The 21,803-nt window shown below is 32.6% G+C and overlaps 3 protein-coding genes across 4 annotated transcripts; all 3 read right to left on the reverse strand.

The window, feature by feature from the left end:
- Window positions 1-185: 185 nt before the first annotated feature.
- On the reverse strand, window positions 186-3,336 carry LOC117914941 (pentatricopeptide repeat-containing protein At4g14190, chloroplastic). Its single transcript, XM_034830465.1, has 2 exons — window positions 2,828-3,336; window positions 186-2,454 (listed from the first exon to the last, which is right to left on the reverse strand). The coding sequence occupies exons 1-2, from the start codon at window positions 3,197-3,199 to the stop codon at window positions 1,306-1,308; spliced, it is 1,521 nt and encodes a 506-aa protein (XP_034686356.1). The 5' UTR covers window positions 3,200-3,336; the 3' UTR covers window positions 186-1,305.
- A 685-nt stretch (window positions 3,337-4,021) lies between these two features.
- On the reverse strand, window positions 4,022-18,138 carry LOC117914939. Of its 2 annotated transcripts, none has more exons than XM_034830463.1 (6): window positions 17,956-18,138; window positions 17,144-17,347; window positions 16,501-16,737; window positions 10,709-13,309; window positions 9,846-10,310; window positions 4,022-4,743 (listed from the first exon to the last, which is right to left on the reverse strand). In XM_034830463.1, exons 1-6 carry the CDS (start codon window positions 17,993-17,995, stop codon window positions 4,514-4,516), a joined length of 3,777 nt encoding a protein of 1,258 aa, XP_034686354.1. In that variant the 5' UTR covers window positions 17,996-18,138; the 3' UTR covers window positions 4,022-4,513. The 2 variants fall into 2 exon arrangements, with proteins under 2 accessions (XP_034686354.1, XP_034686355.1); XM_034830464.1 differs by having other exon boundaries at window positions 9,846-10,301; window positions 17,956-18,137.
- On the reverse strand, window positions 6,754-9,654 carry LOC117914942 (L10-interacting MYB domain-containing protein-like). Its single transcript, XM_034830466.1, has 3 exons — window positions 9,538-9,654; window positions 7,519-7,845; window positions 6,754-7,434 (listed from the first exon to the last, which is right to left on the reverse strand). Exons 2-3 carry the CDS (start codon window positions 7,843-7,845, stop codon window positions 6,820-6,822), a joined length of 942 nt encoding a protein of 313 aa, XP_034686357.1. The 5' UTR covers window positions 9,538-9,654; the 3' UTR covers window positions 6,754-6,819.
- Window positions 18,139-21,803: the final 3,665 nt, after the last annotated feature.

Genomic DNA, 21,803 nt, shown 5'->3' on the forward strand with positions numbered 1-21,803 from the left:
GTCTTTTTGGGATGAATACCTTGGACTTTACTTCACATCCATTTGTCTAAAACACAGTGCCTCCTGAGGTTAAAACAATTTAAAAATGAATGAATAAACAAAAACCTTACTCTTAGTATTTTAGTTTATAACCAAGCACACCGTAAACTACTTCATCAATGGCATCCACGATCATCAAAATAAACTGCAGCAAATGGAATCTTTTAAATTTTCTCCAACAGGGGAAATGGTTGAATGTCAAAATAACCTGATCTGGTAGGTGATGGTTGGCATGCTTAGGCTCTACCTTTATACACAATAGGAGGAACAAGATAAACAACCCTCCATCTCCACAAGCCTTTTTTGCAGAACCACCACTATGCTGGCAGAGATCCAGATCCATTATCCCTACCATTACTGCATTCTGGGGAGCTTCTGAATATTCTGCTCTTGCTATGAAATTAAAAAATACGAGTACCATTAAAAAAGCTCCTTTTAATAGCATCCCATTACTCAAAACATAATGACAACAATGTCATGATCCAATGGTACCCTGAGACTCTAGCTTCAGTGACGGTTACAGGAGGGGAATTTACAAGTTATACAACTGAAAATGACTCCTAATAACTTTACACAGTAAAGGAAATAGGAAAGTTGTTACTTAGCAAATGGACAAAAGGCTGAAGGTAGAAAGGATGAACATTCAGAAGGTTTATGATTATGTGCTTACATAAACACGAGCCCCTTGCCTCTTCATCTAACCATGGTGTTGTCAAGTGCCAAACCAATGTTCAAGAACCACTGCTCATCGGTTACATATGTAAGAGCTTCTTCAAAGATTTCATATAGGGGTGCCACAAGATCCTGGGATCTTGATAAATGGATTTCCCATAGTATTTCCTGCATGACGACTTCCCATCAAAGTTCCCTTTTTCTTGTTCCACTCTTTCCATTAATATTTTCCCTGAAACATCAATCTTTCCTTGTTCTTCTAGTGCTGTTTGACTTAAAAAGCTGGTTTCTGATGTTACTAACATGTACAGAAGATTTCCTTGCACAATTAATATGGATAGTAGACAAAAATAGTTTTGCAAAAACAAACTCAAGAGCATAGATATCTTGCAACCAGTCGGGTTTTCCTTGTTACTGTTTTTCCCAAATAACAACCCCAATAAACTATCCTGGTCCATCATGAGAGAATCACTCAAGATGTCTATAGAAAAAACCTATGCCATTTTTTGGGACTGACCATCAACTGTAATCAGTATATTTTCTTTATTTCCAGTAGGCTGCCAAACTTAGTGACTGCATTCAACTCCAATGAACTCAATTTGGCCCTCCTCTATTGTTAAATACCAAATCAATCAGATTCTGATATGTCCATATTTTCTTTTTTCTGGCTTCAGGTTCAAGGGAAGAGTACCTCTCTTCACAACTTTGAAGGAAATTCCCTTTTCCAAATGCAGAGAGAACCAGAGGATCAGTGTTCATTTCAACAGCTTCATCAAGAAATCCTGTCCTTCTCCATGTATTTAAAGCCGTAGTTCCATTAAAACCAATCCTATTAGCATCAAATAGAATCCCAACAGTGACTATATCTGGTTTCACATGACGGGTTGATAGTTCCAACAGCAAGATTCTCAAGCGCGTAAAATCTTTCATCTTCAAGTAAGCTAGCAAGATCGTATTTGCCACTGTTGCATTCCATGGAACATTTTTTGCTTCCATTTCCTTAACAATGGAGTCCAAGCCTTTTCGACTCAATAGACAAGCATGAGAAAGGAGACGCAAACACCAAACAAGATCAGTTCTACTGGTTACCGAAGCAAGATCGAGTCCCATGTCAGCTAATCTCGAAAACTTGTAGTTTTCAATGTAAACTTCAGCCAATTTCCTAATCAAATCATCCTTTAAAGAGGTTTTTGAGTTCAAAACCCTTCTATAAGCATTTTCCATTTTCTCTATGATCCCAAAGTTGGCATAAGCCTCAAGCATCACAACCAAAGTAGAAGATTGCAAACCCATCTTCTTTGAAAGCACAGTCTGAAAAACCCGTTCCATTCTTTTGAGCAACCCACCACGGGAAAATTCTTGAATCAGCAAATTGTAAGTAATGTGATCAGGTAAACACCCATCTGACTCCATTTTCTTCACACACTCATCAAGCTCATCATACATTTTGTATTTTCCATAGGATTGGATAAGCCCATCATAGGTTTCAGTATCTGCAATCAAATTATTCTCCTTTAATTCGTTGAGAAAATACAAAGCTCTATCGAACTCCCCCTTTCTAGCAAAACAATGAATAACTAAATTGTAGATCTCCAAGGAAGGTTTAAGACCATGAGTTTTCATCTCTTCAAGTGACAACACTGATTCTTCTGCAAGATCTTCTTGACTTAGCAATCCTATAATCTTTGCATAGTTGAATTCATTAATTCTTGATTTGTCCATGTCCTTCCACAGATGAAACACCTGTTCACATTTCCTAAAATTTCATTATTCAATAAGAATTTCCAAATCCCTAGTACCCATTTCCCCAATATTCTATTTGCTTAAAAAGTTAAAATTTTGAAACTCGGATTTTTTTGTTAGTGGCTAAAAATACACCCCAGGCAAATGCGCCTGATTCAACTATTGAACTTAGTTGAATCCAATTTCAGTTTCTTCTCTTTTTCCCAGCTTTCTCAGCAACCAAACAGAGGGTAATTTTTCTAGCTAATCACAAAAAACGTATATCCAATCAGCTAATGCCGAAAACCCCAGAATCGAATCTTTTTTCTTTTTTGATTTTTGGTGTTACAATATGAGAAAGAAAGTGCAAAGGAAGAAGAAGCAGGAAAATCACCGGAAGAATCTCGCTGGACCTGGAGGCATCTTTGAGGAATCGGATGACAGCCCAGAAGTGTTGTTTGCTCCAATCCCCATCATCTCTGAGTATTTGCAGAGGGCTTGAGTCTTTGTTGCTGAGCTTTTGAATCAAGACCCCGAGCCTCTCGTCCTCATGGAGGGTTTCAACAAGGAGGGTGGTATGTTTTGTGGGATTGCTGTTGTGGGATAATTGGAGATGGTGAGTCTGCAAGTGAGAGTGGGAATGTGAGGAGAGAGAGGAAGGAGTGAAGAGGGTTTTGGGTTTTATGATTAGGATTTTGGAGAAGAGGATATTGGTGTTGAAAAGGCAGGTCTGTCTCAGTGTCGCTCTGCAACAATGGATATCCATATGCTGCTGCTATTCGTTTTCCACCCTCCGCTCAAATGGTACGCCGTGTGCTTTTTTTTTTTTTCCCCTTTCCTTTTCTCTTTAATATTAACTAATAAATTAATCTAACTGGCCAAGGGATGCATATGGGCTTGGACTCTGGGTGGGTGAGTGGGTGGAACTGCATTCTCACACCTGAGCCAGGGCCCAGCAACTCCCAGAGCAAGAGCAACACTTGAATTCGAAGTTGTAATATAATAAGATAAATGAAGAAGAGAATCAATCACATGGCTTTGTATTTCTCCAGAAGATTGTTGATTATCACTGCACTGTAATGCCAGCCATGTATTGATCAACATATCCTCAATCATTGAAAAAATAAATCTTTAAATATTAAAATTAATTGTTATAAATTCTTTTTTTCCCATAGTGTTAGATAACTAACTTTAAATTTTAATTCCTAACCAATAAAATTAGAATGGGCAATACATAAGATTCTAACCCTCCAAAAATTATTTTAAGTTGGTAACTTAATAGATTTTTTTTTATTATGATATCTTTACACATGTCCTCGTTCTATAGGTTTTTTTATTGTAATATCTTTACACATGTCCTTATTCCATAGGTTTTTTATTGTAATATTTTTCCACATGTCCTCATTCTATTGGTTGTAATAAGGAGGTACGGAATCGAAAAACACTTTTTGGCACCAAAGCAAAACCCTTAAAATGGAATGCTTTTGGCTCTATAGCATGGGAGGAGGTTCAACCAAGCTCAACCCATAGATAAGTGAAGTAAGCTCCAAGGTATCTTAGAACCCATCAAAATCCTTGCCTCTAAATATGTGATAAAAAGATTAAAATTCAAAACTATAAACTAACAAAACTCGAATACAATCGACCCGATCGATGATGTATTTTCGATAGCATAACAAGAACTCAAACTGAAAACAACTTTGGCAGTCATCCCTTCAGAAACATGAAACTAACGCTACCAACTAGGCATACAAAAGACTTGAAAGGATGTGCCTCCAAATTGATCTACCCTTTATTCAACATGCTGCAGCATACCACACCCATCCATCAATTTAATCGAAAGAAACAACGATGTTGATAACGATAACATCGATAACCATATACAACCCCAAGTCTAAGACTTGAGGCAACTGACCAAGACCTTATGTACCCATAATCTACAAATCAATGCTAATACCACACAAGTATATTTGCCTCATTAGGCCATAGCTTACCAGCAGAAGCTTTATCCATTAAAGGCAATGCAGTTGGATGGCATATCCATCTATCACATATTGCGATATTGCTGAGGACATGGGTCCTAATTTACAGATGAGCAGCATACAAAAGGCGCCCAGTATGGTCTCCCCTTAACTTTCCTCTTCTCTCTCTTGCTGTCGACTGGATACCTTGCCGGAGAGTTCCATTCCTGTCCCAAATCCTTAGCAGGCTCAGTAGTGGGAGCTTCAGGACCTGGAATCGAATTCACTTTTGTGGGAGGTGCGGCACTGCCATTTTTGGCTGGGGCCTCATCTTTTTGAGTCACCGAAGCTGAGGGCCTGTTTGGTTGCTGTTTTTGAAAACTGTTCTGAAAAACAGTTTTTGAGAATAGTTTTTAAGAACAGTTTTTGGTGTTTTTAGAAAAAAAATTGTGTTTGGGAACTGAATTTTGAAAAACAGTTTTTGTTCTCAAAAACAAAAAAAAACATGTTTGGCTTAGTTAATAAAAAAACATGTTTGAAAGATGTTTTTTTTCTTTTCCAATTAATAAAATATTTTTTTCAAGTAACTTTATATTATAAATTTATAAATATTTTTAAATACACATTTCATTTAAATTTAAAAAATTATTTAATTTTAAATTTTTTATATAAGTTGATAAATTATTAAAAATAAAATAAAATATGATGTATGTATTTCACATGGGTCTTTTGTCCATCCTACTTGTACAATTATAAATTAAATTTATAAGCAATATTTAATCATTAGAAATTATAACAAACATCACATAACACTAATGAGAACTAGTTAAGTTAACAAATATATATAAATTCTAACAAAACACTAAAGTGTTGACAAATATTTAAAATTAAAAATAAGATAAGTCATGGATTGACATTAATATAATTTGCCCACATCACTTCAGCAATTTGATCTCTACAAGCTGCCATAGCTGCTGCACTCTCATCTGATAAATCAATTGAATGGTTTCTGCTACTTGTGCTCTCTTCTTCACCTTCGATTGAAAGGTCTTCTACCTCATATTCTCTAAACAATTGATCATTTCGAGTTGATAGACGAATCCAATTATGAAGGGTACAACATGCAACAACAATTGATGGTTGCCTACTTGGCTTATAACAAGGCATCATCCTTAATATTGGAAATCGGGCCTTCAAAACACCAAAACATCTTTCAATAATATTTCGAAGAGATGAATGTCTATAATTAAAAAGTTCTTTATACCTGATAGGTTGATTACGTCTACCCCGATATTCTTGTAAATGATATCGCTCACCTCGATATGGTGGCAAAAATCCAGATACACAAGGATAACCAGAATCAACTACATAATATTTTCCTTCACTTGGCCAAGGAAAATTGACTTCTGGTCTAGTCAATGCATCTAAAAAGACACGTGCATCGTTTGCTGTTCCTTCCCAACCAGCATAAACAAATGTAAACATCATGTCAAAATTACATGCACACATAACATTTTGTGTTATAACTGTTTTTCTACCTCTAAAACTGGTTTGTCTATCAGCTGGGACCCATGCACTAATATGAGTGCCATCAATTGCACCAATACAGTCCTACAACAACAAACATTTATTATTATTAAGGAAATAAATTAAATAATCGTCATGAAATTCACATTTATAAATATTTTTTTATAAACTCTTACCTTAAACCATGGAAAATATTTAGGATTACTAGCAACATATGAAGACACCTCATTGGTCATATTGTTAGGACATATGAGAATTTTTCCAAGTCGACATAATGCACGTCTAACTTCTTTAAAGTGTCGAGCGACAGTCTCTGTGGAGTGTTGAAAACGGTCTGCTACAACCCTCATTCTCACATTATGTCCTACGATTAGTAAGAACATAGCCACTGCCTCTTCAACTGTGACAAATCGTGTATCCTGTAAGTTTTCATGTCTCTTAAGATGATCACAAAGGTTCATAAATGTTTCTTTATCCATCCGAAATAGTTCATAGCATGTCTGAGGATGACCTTCTATCATATCTCTTACAAATTGTGCACCACTTAACATTGATGTCCTTTGAGGTGTCTTGCATAAAAATATTTCCTCATACTCATTCATAATGTGAGCAATAAAAATTTCATCTAAATCATCACCCTCTTCAGAAGATGAAGTTGAATCATATAGTGAACCACTGCTTGTGCTATTATCATCCATTGGTTACTACATAAAACAAATGAACTCACAATATAAAATAGCACGAAATGAATATTAAAGTAGTTATAATATAAGTTTCATAACCATAAATAACATCCATACAATGACAAACTAAAGAGCATGGTAAAAGATTCTAACCAAAAGATAAATAGTACATATTACAATGTCATCATAATAGTTATGCATCCAAACATTCACATTTAAAGTCTATCAAGCCATGCCATTTTCCTCTCATCAGGCATATTCATAAATATCTCTCTCCACTCCGGCATTGTGAATTTCTCAACAGCTTTTAAATATTTGTCATTATCTAACAATTCAATGGTTTGTAAGGCTGCCATGCACCTTGTTATGCTAAAATCAGTGGTACCTCCACTAGTAGCTTCACTACTAGTTCCACTCTTATATCTGTCCACTCTAGCCAATAATGCCTCAGTTCTAGCTCGAGATGTTTCTGTTCTAGCCTTTGATGCCTCAACCCAAGCTTTCAAAGCATCTCCCATTTGACTTAATCTGGATTCTTTCTTACCTCTACGCTCTAATAGAGAATCAGTTACACGCTTTCCAGAACGGGTGGTCACTCCTCCTGCCATTTCTGGTTGTGGAAGATCATCAGGGATCTCAGTATCTACATCCACATGCACTCCACCATGTTCCAAATTGTCATCCATCTCATCTTCATCATCAGTGTTTGGTGGATCTTGGGTGGAAGAGTAGTGGAGGGCACCGGTTGCTGTTGATGGATTAAAGATCAATCCCAACAAGTTGTAGTTTGGGCATCCCTTTGAGCGGAATCTTTTTGCATTTGGGTGTGCCTAATAGAAGGAAAAAAAAAATTCACTCTTAGTGTTTACCAAATATTTAAATTAAAAAGTAATTAGTTTAAAAGTTATTTTTACCCGAATGTAATTTTGCCAGGTTTCCTCTAGAGCATGCACTGTGTTAGTTTCAGCATCCCAACCAAATCCAGTATGCTTTAAAAGATCAGAGAACTCACGGTGCATTGCACGTAGTCTATTAAACTTTTGTTTAAGCTGCTTCAAGTTGAAATTTCTTTTCCCTTGACTATTGACCTCAAGTAAGATCCTTCTCCATGTGTTGGTACTAAATGTACCACTATCCATGTTACCTTTATTAACTTCATTTACCATGATGTCAATAAAGATTTTCTCTATATTACCTCTCCATGTTCCTGCATCCTCAACATCTGTTATCTCAGTTGTCATCTGTACAATCCCATCACAAATAAAAACTCTATGAGGAGACAGCTTTTAAAACCACCAATAGAACTTAAGGCTATGTTTAAATGAGAATTAAGATTGTTGACGTATAGTGTAGTGTATAAAAATATGAAAGAAAAATAAATAAAAATAAAAATAGATTTGATATTAATTAGATTTTAAAGACTTTTTTTTTTTAGTTTTTATAAAATTTGAAACAAAAATTGGGGAAAAAAAATGAAAGAAAAGTAATTTTAAAATTAAAATATTTTTTTATATTTTTTTAAAATAAATCAAACATGATAAAATCATTTTTATTATTTTTTTATTGATTTAATATTTAATTTTATTAAAAATTATAGCATATTCTATTAAGATGAGATAAAAAAATTTAAAAAGAATTAATTTAATATTTATAACTAATCTAAATAAAATAAATAAGTCATAAAAATAAATACAAGTAAGGATATTCCCCTTTGACCGTTTGATTTCAATAATTTTGATTTCAATAATGTTAAAAAATTAATTTTTTAATGTTTGATTTATTACAAAAATATACCATTAAAATTAATTAAAATTTATATATTTTAAATTATATAATCATATGAAAAAATTAAAATAATTTTTTAATGTTTGATTTATTACAAAAATATACCATTAAAATTAATTAAAATTTATATATTTTAAATTATATAATCATATGAAAAAATTAAAATAATTTTTTAATGTTTGATTTATTACAAAAATATACCATTAAAATTAATTAAAATTTATATATTTTAAATTATATAATCATATGAAAAAATTAAAATAATTTTTTAATGTTTGATTTATTACAAAAATATACCATTAAAATTAATTAAAATTTATATATTTTAAATTATATAATCATATGAAAAAATTAAAATAAGTTTGAAGTAGTATATAGAAAATAATTTAATAATTTTGATTTTATTTTTTATTTTTATTTTTTACTTTATTATAATTTTTTAATTGTTTTTGCTTTGATGAAATCGGACGGTGGGAAGAATGGAAGAAGCAAAGAGGGCTTTGGAGTCTGGATGAGAGAGAAGAAGAGCAGATCGAGAAGAAGAGCAGATTGACAGAGAGAAAGGGTTCTTAGTGATTCAACACCGGGCTTTGGAGTCTGGATGAGAGAGAGGAAGACCAGATCTACAGAGAGAAAGGGTTCTTGGTGATTCTCTTCTTCTTCTGATTCTCTTCATTTTTTCCATTTTCCTTGAGGTATTTTACCCCTCAATCCTAGATTTTCCCGTTTGATTTCCATGTCTTCAAGGTTTTTGTTTTTTTTTTTAACAGAACAACTTAAGAAAAATCAAAACGGGAAAAAATCAACAGGAGATTTTTTTTCTATTTTCATTCTCGTTCCCCACTTTTCTCAGCATCCAAACAGGAAAATATAAACGGAAAAAAAAAAAAAAAAAAAACTAACAACAGGTGATAAAAAAAAAGCTCAGATCTCATTCTATTTTCATTCTCGTTCCCCACTTTTCTCAGCATCCAAACAGGAAAATATAAACGGGAAAAAAAGAAACTAACAGCAGGTGATAAAAAAAAAAGCTCAAATCTCATATGCGGAAATTACCCAGATCTAACATTTCCCTTAACAAATATTGCCAAAAAAAAACCTATTTTACTAGATCTATAAAAAATAACTTCAACATATGTGGAAATTACCTTCGTTTCTTGCTACCGGAGATGTCGCGACTGTGTTGGAGAAGAGGCAACGCGACTGTGCTGGAGAAGAGATGAGAATGGGAAGAAAAAAAAAACACGGAGAACAAGCCCTTTTTTTGTTGTTTAATTTTGTTCTGTAAACAGTAAAAAAACGGGGAAAACAACATTTTGTTGTTCTCTAAACAGTGCCATTTTGAGAACACGGGAAACAACAAAAACAAAAATGACTCTCTCAACCAAACAAGTTTTTGGTGTTTTTTGTTTTCAAGAACAGAAAACAGTTCTTGAAAACACTAAACAAACAGGCCCTGAATTTCCTTTTGGAGTTGGTGACTTCAGCTTGGTTTCAGTGTTAGCTTCAACCAAAAGATTTTTCAATGGTGTGTGTTGCTTCCCTGGGCTCCAGTTAGTAACCTTGGCAATAGCCTCTTCATTCTTCTTTCTCCCTTGTGATTCATTCACAACATTAGTAAGAGAAGGAAACCACCCAGCTTGTGAAGATGCAGGGTTTGGCTGTTGTTGGCTCTGTACAGTCTGGATTTCAGAAGGGGCAGATTTCAGACCATTCCCACCACCTCCAGGTTCAACCAATGTGGCAAAGGATGGTGGCTCAAAGACATCCGATTTGTCAGAATCATGTGATACAGACGCATGTTTTGGCTTTTTCAAGGTATCTTTCTCTGACTTGGGAGGTGCTTTGGAACCAGTCAGTTGCAATGCTTCAGTGTCGACAACCGCCAGTGCATCTGATTGAGTTGAAAGGCCTGTTCCAACTATCACAAACAAGTAAATAACTTGAATTTATAAGAGTTGGACTTATCACAAGATGGGCACAACTAGGAGGTTATTTTTATGCAAAAGCTAATGAATAAAGAACTCAAGACCAAAAATCAAAAGAAAAGATTAGCTGAGTTGGAACAATCTGGATTGGTAACTCTGGAACATATGCTAAACATTGACAGGGCAGAGTTGACCCAAATTCTCTAACCACCCTAATCTTTAAAAAATTTAGAAGTGGGCCAGTTTGTTGGGTTCTGATGCTTCTTTTGGAAATAAACGTAGAAAAAAAAATAGGATGGTTGAAAACTCAATTTTAAACAAAGCTGGTTTGCTAAACATGAGAAAGCTGCAGTAATATTTTCCACTATATAAAAGGGAAGTGTTAACTTACCTGAAACAGAACCCCAGTTGCCTTCCAAACTATCAGTTTGACTACCTGAATCAATTGAAACATCAAGTGGCAAAACACCAAGCTGTCTATCGATAATGTTGTTATCACCTTCCACTTGCAATGTCTCTGACTTAACACCAGAACCATTCCCACCAAGCACTTTAGTTTGATCATCTTCAACTGCTGTCGTTGACCTTTGAACAGAAGATTCAGCATCAACAGATGAAAGCTTTGGCTCTTTTGTTGATGAACTAATACCAGAGGTATCCCCAGCAAGCAATCCAGTGCAATCATCTTCAACAGCAACTGAACTCTGAACAGAAGATTCAGCATCTCCAGATGAAAGCATGGGCTCTTTCATTGATGAACTAATACCAGAAGCTTCCCCACCAAGCATTTGAGTATGGTCCTCTTCAACAGTGGTCAAACATTGAACAGAAGATTCAAAATCTCCAGTCTTCTGCATTGACAGGTTTTCTGCATTCTGTGTTAATTTCTCACCATCAAGATTTGACTCAGCAACTCCACAGACTGCACCCAAACATTGTACTTTTACCTCATCATGCTTACTGATATCAAGTCCTTGAGAACCTTTATCCTGGTTTTGAAGGCAAGAATGTGTTTCTGTTATATCGATTTCAACTCTGCTTGGATCTGAAACTTCATACAAATCCTTGTTTTCAGTTTCAGGTAAGTTCCTCACGGGCACATTCATATCATCCTCTGCAGCAACCTGGGATTCAGATAGACTGCTTGCAAATTCAGGGGTACTCATCACAATATTTTCCTCTCCTTCCCTGCTTTCCTTTTCTGTTATCTCACATTTTTTTATTTCAACCTTGTCATGATTACCAGCACTGTCACCTCCAAGTGCAATATTTTCCTCTTTAGATCCTTCTGTGCTTTCCTTTCCAGCTATCTCACATGTTTCATTTTTGACATATTCAAGATCACCAGCACTGTCACCTTCAAGTAGGTTGATAGTTTGATTAGCTTGGGAGTTAGAGACAGTGCTCACACATTCAGAGGCTGTTTTCCTGTTCTCTGTAAGATTTCCCTCAGTAGCTCCTTCAGTAATGTTACTTCCAGCCATATCATAATTTTCAATTCTAGCCTTCTCATGATCACCACCACTGTTGTTGTCTACTAAGTTGGTTTTTTGACAAATTTCAGTGTCAATGAGAGAAACCATTGTGTCAGGTAAAACCATTGTTGCATTTTCTGGCCAGACCTCAAGTGATTCCTTGCTAGAATCATGAGGTCCGTGTTCTTCAACAGAACAAATTGTCTGATTTTTATCGAGTTCACTCCCAGAGTGCTTTGCAGGAGCACCAAATTCATCTAATCTAGGGTTTTCACAGATTGCAAACTTGATTTCAGAAACACCAGCTTCCCCTTCAACAGGCACGGTAGGATTTCTGCAAACATCATCCTGTTTAAGGTTATCTTCAAAAGCTTGAACATCTGAAAGAGATGGACCTGTGCAACCAGCCAATTGCCTTGACTGGATACCAAGATGGTTCTCCTCAGAAACAGGCACAGTAGTATTATCTCCCATATCCTTGATCAATTCACAAGAGTCTAAGGTCACAGGTACGTTAGATTTCACCACATCATGATCGCTAAAATATTCAACTGCAGTCACAGGATTGTCTACTGCAGGTATACCATCAGGATCTGAAAGCACAGCTTCATTCTCTTCTCCCTTTGCCTTGAAAGAATCAACCAAATCACCAGAAGTTACTAAATATGATCCCTGTGCAGCAACAGCCTGAATGCAAGCAGTATCAGCAGATGTATCTGTCTGTTCAATAGATTTAAGGCCAGGGGAGAGATCCCTTGGGGAAGACTTGAATACTACCCCACCACTTTGGTCTTCCTTTACTTCAACAATTCCATCAACTGCCACAGGATCCAAAGTTTTTACATCTATCTTCTCTGATTTCGACCCTACCTCAGATGTTTCCCTTGCATCTTCACTCGTTGAGACTGCAGTGTCCAGTAATTTTCCATCGATCACAAGTATATTTTCGTTCTCTTCTCCCTTTGCCTTGCAAACCTCAACTAAATCACCACCACTTGCAGAATATGTTCCCTGTGCAGTATCCACCTGATCATGAGCAGTGTCAGCAGATGCATCTATCTGTTCAACAGATTTAGGGTCCAAGGAGAGACAAGTTGGGGAAATTTTAGCTCCTCTCCCATCAGTTTGATCTTCCTCTGATTGAACAATAACATCACCTTCCACAGGATCCAAAGTTTTTTCATCTGTCTTCTCTGACTTTAACCCAGCCTCAGATGTTTCACCAGAATTTTCATTGGGTGAGACTGCAATTTCGAGTAATTTTCTGTCTACATTTTTTTCTTCATTCTCCATTGCATCAGTCTTCTGCTTAATCAGTGCCATAGGGCTTTCCCCGATATTCCCACTTAAAGGGCATTCCATGATGCCCTCAACAGCATTAGTCTTGCAATCCTCTTGTGGTGCCTCTGTTGGTGTTTCAGGTTTGATGGCGGACAAGTTGCATGCTGAATCATTTCCATCCCCACTAAGCCATAAAGTTGATTCTTTAGTTAAGTCTTCTGAAATGGATCCTGCCACTGAACCAAGGGAAGAACTTGGCACATGTATATAGAATTTAGGTTAATCTTAAACTTCAATCTTGTACATCAATTCAAGCTTTTGGTTATCGTATTTCGATAACTTAATTTAGAATACATACAGCTACATTTTTTGGTTTTTTTTATTTTCCTTTCTTTTTATAGGCAAAGACGCAGTAAAGAGTATATTAAAAGAAACAAGACGTCCAACAGCAAACCTAAAGCATATAGAAGGTATACAAAAGGTGCCTATAGGCTAAAAACAAAAGAAAGAGGGATACAAACAACTAACCCACCCTCATCTATAGCCCACCCACTCAAAAAAGTTAACAAAGAATTAGGGCCATCAACAATACAACACTTGGACCAAGACCACAAATTGCTAACAAAAGAATATTTCATCCTTTGGATCGAAAGATCCTCATTTTCAAAAGCAACCTTGTTTCTTTCCCTCCAAACCATCCAAAAGTGGCATAAGGGGGCTGCTCTCCAAACCTTCACCCGTTTCTTGCCCACAAGCTGCCCATACCACCCGAGAAGGATCTCCTTCATTGACGAAGGAAGCACCCATAGTACCCCAAAAAGGTTAAATAACAAGTCCCACAAAATCCTAGCCTTGGTGCAATGAATTAAAAGATGATTTATAGACTCTTCAGCAGCCCCACAAAGGTAACATCTATTCAGAAGAGCCCAACCCCTCTTCTTTAGTTGGTCCAAATTTAGAACATTACCCCAAGTGGCTTCCCAAGCAAAAAAACTGACCTTAGTAGGAACATATGGGCTCCAAATAATACTTTTTGGAAACGGGACTGTGCTGCTACCCTCCAAATCACTATAAAAGGATTTTTGTTTTTTTTTTTAATCAAGGCCTACCATTCAGTGACTTTAAAGTTTCTTTTTGGACAAAATTTTAGAATATAATTTTTGGGTTTTAACAAACGAATATAAACCGTAAACAATTAGGAGGTTTGTGCTTCAATCATTGGAATGATCACACAAATAGGTTTTGAACTTCCCTTCTGGAGCAAGAGATACAATTTCTCAATTTGTTTTAATTTTTAAAGCCCATATCATCCATCATTTGATTTCCAATTCTTTACAAGCAGATCATACATCAGACTTGCACATTTAGATTTTCTGTCCATCATGTAGGTCTACCTCATCAAAATTGAACATTTCAGAACAATAGTATTTCGATGTGCGAAACTAATTTTTGTGATATCATTGTTTCATTTAAGGGGGGAAATTTTCGCCAAAATTAAGAAAATATAATATACTTTATAAACTAAAGTATAAATAACTTTCACACAAAAATCCTTATTTTTTAAGTTTCTTCGCTTTATCTTTTATTTATTGTGAGAAAGAAAATGCTTATGTTTTTTCATATAACTGTTTAACTGTTTGAAGGATGTTTTAGTAAAAACAATTAATGAAAATTAATAAAACTTATTTTTCTTTGAATTATTTTCCACCAACAGTTTACCATAACAATTTATATCACAGATAACTCGTGTGATTAATGTGTTTTAACTTTCATAACCATATTTGAATGACTTATTGACTGATATTGAGATTATAGTTGGAAAATTTTCAAAATATAATAATTTATTAAATTATTGTATAAGTTTTTAATTTAAAATTCTTATCTTATTTATCAAATATCATTGTTAAAATTTGACCCTCTAAATTGTACTCATGGCCCTGCAACTGGTTTTGTTCATGTATGGTTGATGAGAAGAATTCAATTAAGGTAATGATTGATGATATATTGGCATGCTATTAAACAACGATAACTTAACCTCCAAGTAAGACAAGAAGCCTTCATTGAATTGAAATCAGACTATAACAACAAGAAGGTATTATTTGATGATAAGACACACATGAAATTTCGTCGCATTTTCCTTCTTAGGACTGTCTATATTTGTTTAACTATTAGAATACATAACTTTTTTATTTCTCACCAAACTGCTAACTATCAAAGAAACCAATATTTTAAGAAGCAAGTGAAGAAAAAAGACAACAAAAAATAACAATCATAGACCTAAATCTTGAACGTCTGTTTGTATTGTTACCAGGTTCCCTGTCTTATCCCATTACTCTAGGTTAACACCTTCCCTTGGCCAACAGGATTCAATTCTGTGCTGCTATTTCTTTTTCCTTTTCATGTCCTATGGGCATTCCCTGCCTCTATATTTTACACGTATCAAAAGGTTGATCCCAACCACTATATTTTGTTTTTTATTTTTTTATTTTGCTCACTTTTGATCAATCTCATAGTCACTTTAGGTCTTTGATTCACATGACCAAATTATCTTACCCAATTTTACCTTATTTGGAAACTTACACGGGCTAGTCTTAAGGGTCATTTCATACTATAACTTCTGATTTTTTGAATATCCATAATGCATTGTCAAAACATCAACATAAATTCAGCAAGTCCATGGTTTTTTTGGCCTGTTAACCTATTCAAGGCCATCCACACATCACTTTAAAACAATCAAATGATACTAGAAAAGATGATGACAAATATAAGAATACAATAATAAAATACCATACACTATAAGTTTGAGATTATCTTAAGATTATGTTTGGTTCCTGGAAAAAGTGAGGGAAAATGTAAGGGAAATAAAATAGAGAGGAAAAGTAGAAAGAAAGAGAAAAAGGAAAAAAAAACTAAAAATAGATTTAAAGCCAATAAATTTTATATGCTACATAGAATTCATTTCACCTATTTCAACTCTTCTAGCCCTAAGGACCTAGGTCAAGTGGTAAAGAGGTGAGGAGGGTTTGTGGGCGGTAATAGGTTCAAGTCCTAAAGTGGATAAAAATTTACCTAAAAAAAATCTTCTATATAAATGATTAAATAATTTCAAAATGCATAAGTTTGTAACTAATATTAATTATACTTGATTTCCTTTAATATTTTCCGTAGTACGTTAGCACTTTTCGGGAACCAAACATAGCATAAGTCTTTATTTAAACATGCCTTTGGCAACTATCAACCCCATTGTTTTATATTCTCGGTCCCACATAAGAGAAGTGCAACAACTGATAAGTTTTTTTTTTTTTTATCAAAGATGAGCAATTATTTTTTAAACATAATCGAATATACCATCAGATCATATCCTTATCAATGAATCATTAATTATACTTAAATTAAATAGTTATTCTTCAAACCATTAAAAGCTGACCTGTAATTGAATTATCTTTAAGCGGTTGTTTGGCATCGAAACCATCCTTTGCTACCTTTTCCACATTAGTAATAGATTCTCTAGCATCCTCCAAAACTTGTTCAATTCCAGGACCAATTCCACTGTCTGAAAATTCAGTAACTGCATCCGAAAACACTTCATCTTCCATTCTATTTGATCTTTCCCCGATTCCACCGGTACCAATCCCATTTTTACTTGTCTCCACATTTTTTGGACCTGACAGAACCAAATTCACCATGTGACCACATTAATTAATTCAGGAAAATTAACTCTCATTTTAGTTTACCGGAAAAGTGAAGGAAACAGAAAGAAAATGAAATTAGGAATCTTCTGTCCCCAAGAACAATCTTTTGTTTGGTTCTGTTTTAGTTCCAAAAAGTGACAGCTATACTGAACCAGCCAAATGTTTCTATCAGATACAGTTGAGGACAACTTTATATATCTCTATCTTTCTTCTTTTTTTTTTTTTTCTTTTTGTCTCAGAGTGCTCAACATTGAAACCTTCAAGGTTCGAAATTCTATTCTCTGCTCTTTCCCTTTATCATCCCAGCAAGCAAACAAAGTAAAAAAAAAGAAAAAAAAAAAAAAAAGAAGGTTCATTAAAGAAAACAATAATTCTTACTAGGGGTTTTATGATCATCATCTGAGGGGTGTTCATCATCATCTGAAACTGCTGAATGGGTGCTACCTTCTGAGTGAACAAGCTTATACCCTTCAACTTTCCCACAGACTCTCTTGTGGGCTCGTCTGTGCTTCGCACTCGGATGTGGGTTAGGGAATGGCCACCCGCATTTGTGACAAAGATAAACTCCATGACTCTCTTGGCCTGCAAATTCAGCAAAAACCCCATCAAAATTCTTCCACAAAAAGAGAAAATTTCCAAATAAAAATACCCAACCCCCGTTTGGTTGGTCAGAAAACCGTGGAAAATGCAGTAAAGGTCGGGATCTTATGCCTTTCATCATCGTATTCTCCAAGAAATGAAAGACCCAACTCAGCTACTTAGGTTACAACTAGGTTTTCCTTCTTTTCTTACACTCTCTCACTAACCAAACGAAACAAATCAACAACCAAACTTTACAACAAAACCCACTAAAGATCTTTCATTAGCAAGCAACCCCAGAAGAAAACAAACAAAAAAAAAAATCAGCAAAATCTCAATTTTCGTGCGTTAGGTTAAACGCACTTCAAAAGATTCACAACTCATTTCTTTTCCTCCCCTACATTTCCTCACCAACCAAACAGAGACAAATCACCAACCGAACTAACACAACCGATTAAGGATCTTCCACTAACAACCAACCCCAAAAGAGGAAAAGGAACACAAAAACAAAAATCCAGTAAGCGAGAGTTAAAAACTCAAAAACCAAACCCCCATCTAAAAAGAAAAAAAAGAAAAAAAATCAAAACCTATGAATAAAAACTAATACAAACCTGAATGTTGGGTAATCTTGGCGTAATCTTTGGCATCCATTGTAGAGAAACGAGGGAAAGAGCAAGAGGAAAAAAAGAAAAAAGAGAGAAAAAGAGAGGAAAAGACTTGAATCTTGAGTGAGAAAAGGTTGGAGTTGGTCTAATAGTGCGCGTGGACTCTTCGTATAAATCTCGGTATCCACACTAACAACTTAGACCGAGACAGACGCAAGGATCATGTAGAGAGAGAGTGAGGAGAGAGAAAGTTGTACTAGTCTCCCCATGTGCCTCTGCGAAGGGGGGACGTCATGGCTACAATCTTCTGCGATTGGGCACACGATACACATGCATGAACCCCTGCTTTACGTTGTTGTACTCTTCGATTACTCACCTTTTTCTATACGGTGGTACACACAATTTAAGCATGTCAGCGTCGAAATCTGAAAATGAGAGTAGCACGTGCCATGCATGTGCACTCATAGTCCCGCAAATTTATGATAATATTTTTAAAAAATGGAGAAAAAAAGTAGCTTTTTATGAGATATTTGTAAATGCAGGGACCCTTTAACTCCTTTTTTTTTTTTTTTTTTTTTCTAATATTTAAAATTTTTAATTTTACATTAAAAATATTTTTTTTATGAAAATTAAATATTTAATAATTTTTTTAAAATCTAAAGAATTATTACCAAAAATAATATCAATATTTTTTTATTTATACCCAAACATTAAATGTATTTTTTTAAAAATTAAGTGGGATAAATTTTTTTTAATAACTTTTAAAAATTTAAAAATTATCTAAGTGTCACATATGAGTCTAATTGGCAGCGGTTTTTAAGAATTGTTTTTTGTTCTTTAAAATAAATAAAAATGGTAAAACATGTTTCATAATCAAAAAACTGTTTTGTATTTTTTATTCTTAAAAATAAAAAATAAAATATTTTTAAAAAACATATTTTAGTTATTTGCACTTATTTTTTATGACCATTTTAAAAAATAATTTTATAAATAAGTAGAATAATAAAAAATAAAACAATGTAAAAATTATTTTTAAAATATTTAAAACAAATTAAAAACATTTCAGATTTTCAGAAAACTTAAAAGAATAGTTTTCAAAAACTGTTTTTTAAAATTATTTTAAAAAATAATCATCAAAGAGGAAGTAAGTGATTCTTTCAAAAATTAATTGTTTTATATAACATGTTATCAAAATATTCTTTTATTTATATCTAAATATTAAGTAATTAACTTTAAAAGCATTTTTATAAAACGCTAATAATAAAAGCACTTCAAACTTAAGCACTTTGACTAAAAAGTAAAATCACTTTTAAATGGGTTGTAAATATTTAATAGTTACTATTTAATTCTTATTCCATTTTATACTATACTACTTAAGACTTAAGAGTCCGTTTTACCTCCTTTATCATCCGGGATTCTAAATTAATTTAAGCTCAATTAAGACAATATTCAAGTTAACAAACGTATTGGGTTAATAATGGGGAAAAATATTTATTTTATTACATTTTTTTGGTGCTTTGTATATTTTGTTTTTCAAAATTTTAAAATTCTATTTATTTTATTGTAAAAATTTTATTATGAGATAATATGATAAATTTGTTGAATTATGAAGTCTGAATCAGTTTTCTTGCGCTTCTTCCAAGATGTTGAGCGTCGAGTTACGCGAACAACTCATAAAGAGCTTCATCATTATAATTTTTCTTATTCATTTTAATTTGTGGGTTATACTTTATGAATATAAAGATCACATTCATCGTCAAAATAATATTAAAAATCTTGTACTTTTATTTATTTTCTATTTTTGCTTTGATTAACAAAATTATATAACAAGACTTGTACGTGTGGACAAAGCCGTTATTTCATGCATTGACCAAACTCAAACCTATGATACAAAAAATTAAACGTACGTGATATGGCAAATAAATTCTAAGAGAAAGACATTATTTAATAATTTATTATTTTACTCTTTTATATTTTAATCAAATGTAAAATATGTTACATTTACATATAGTGGGGAACATAAACATCTTTCATTAATGTAAATTAATTAATCTTTAAAGTAAATATTAGATCTTTTCATACTTTAATTAATACATGAATCATCATCCAAAAAAAAAAAAGTTAAGAGTATAATTTATAAATAAAATGATAAATTTTAACATCTTATAGTTGGAGTTTGACACTTATCCATTCTAATAGATAGAAAATATATATCTAAAAATATGATTTCTAAGAAGATATAATATTCTTAGATATTAAATTTTTTAAGTTATGTTTTGTTTCCTAAAAATATGAGAAAAAGAAAATAGAAATGAAAAGTAGTAAAAAATAAAAACAATGAATTTAAAGTAAATAAATTATTTTTATATACTATTTCAAAAAAATTTCACTAATTTAACCATTTTATATTAATATTAGATAATTTAATATATAATTTTCTTAATAATTTTAATTATATTTAACTTTCTTTCATATTTTCTATAATAAAACCAAACATGATAAATTAACGGTTTTTGTTCATTTCCAAGCACTTTCCAGAACCAAACATAGTATTAATATATCATATTCCACTAAATAGAAAATGCGTATTCAAGAATATGATTTTCGATATGATATAATATCCTTAGATATTAAATTTAATGAATATAATATTGTAAGGTATTATATTTTATATATTTTATGATATATTTATATTTATTTTATAAAATGAATCAAAAAATAAAATAGAATATGTGTTATTTTTCATTGTTTAAATTAAAAATTATATTGTATTCCAATATTTTTTATTTTTTAAACAATATGAAATCTTTATTGCAAGTTCAATAATATTTATGATTAAAATATTGAAGTTATGTTGGGTTGTTTGGATATGATGTGGAATAAAATAATAGAGGATATAACATATCATATCCTAATTAGTAATGAGATAAGATAAGTTACTTCATTGTATCCTATTTATAACCAAATATGAAATACGATAAGTGTCACCCTCCTTTCTGTATCCCTTCTATATGAAATACGTTAATCTTAAGTTAAGATGTATGATATTCATACTTCATAATTAACTACATAAGATGTAGGATATCTTATCCACCCTCTTTTGTTATTAATTTTTTTTTATAAAGTTTAATACAATAAAGTTTAACAATATTCATAAATTGAGTTTATATTACGGTAAACTTTATAAATTAAAAAATTATGTTATGTTATGTTATTAGATATATACAAATAATATATAAATATATATATATAAAACGAAAAATTTAAGTTTTTAATAAAAAAATATTTATTTTACAAAATAAACAATATAAAAAAAATAAAATTTTGGTAATAAATTTATGATATATAGGAAATGTATATTGTACGTATTAGCTCAAAATTAACATATTATATGTAGAAAAGATATATATAAAAAATGTATAATATATCCTAACACTTATCTTATATCAAGTGATTCATTTGAATACATGATAGGAAAAGTAATGAAATAACTTATCATATCCTATCACCAATTAGACATGCAGACATGTTATTCACTCTTTTAACTTATCTTATATTATATCTAATCAACCAAATATAGTCTTATTGTAAATTAAATATAATTATACATTCAAGTGGGGTTTGACTTTTATAATTCACTTTTAATTTACTACTATTTATTATTTTAAATAAATTTTCAAATCAAAATTTATTGGGACAATATTTATAAAATATTAATAATTTCATATTTGAAAATTAATTTTAATTATTAATTTTTAATAATTAGTAATGATTTGTGTATCAATTTTAATTATTAATTTGTAATAATTAGTAATGATTTGTGTAGTATCTTTTCATACTCATGTCATTCTTAG

Source organism: Vitis riparia, chromosome 5, assembly GCF_004353265.1.
Source record: "Vitis riparia cultivar Riparia Gloire de Montpellier isolate 1030 chromosome 5, EGFV_Vit.rip_1.0, whole genome shotgun sequence".
Classification (NCBI taxonomy): domain Eukaryota; kingdom Viridiplantae; phylum Streptophyta; class Magnoliopsida; order Vitales; family Vitaceae; genus Vitis; species Vitis riparia.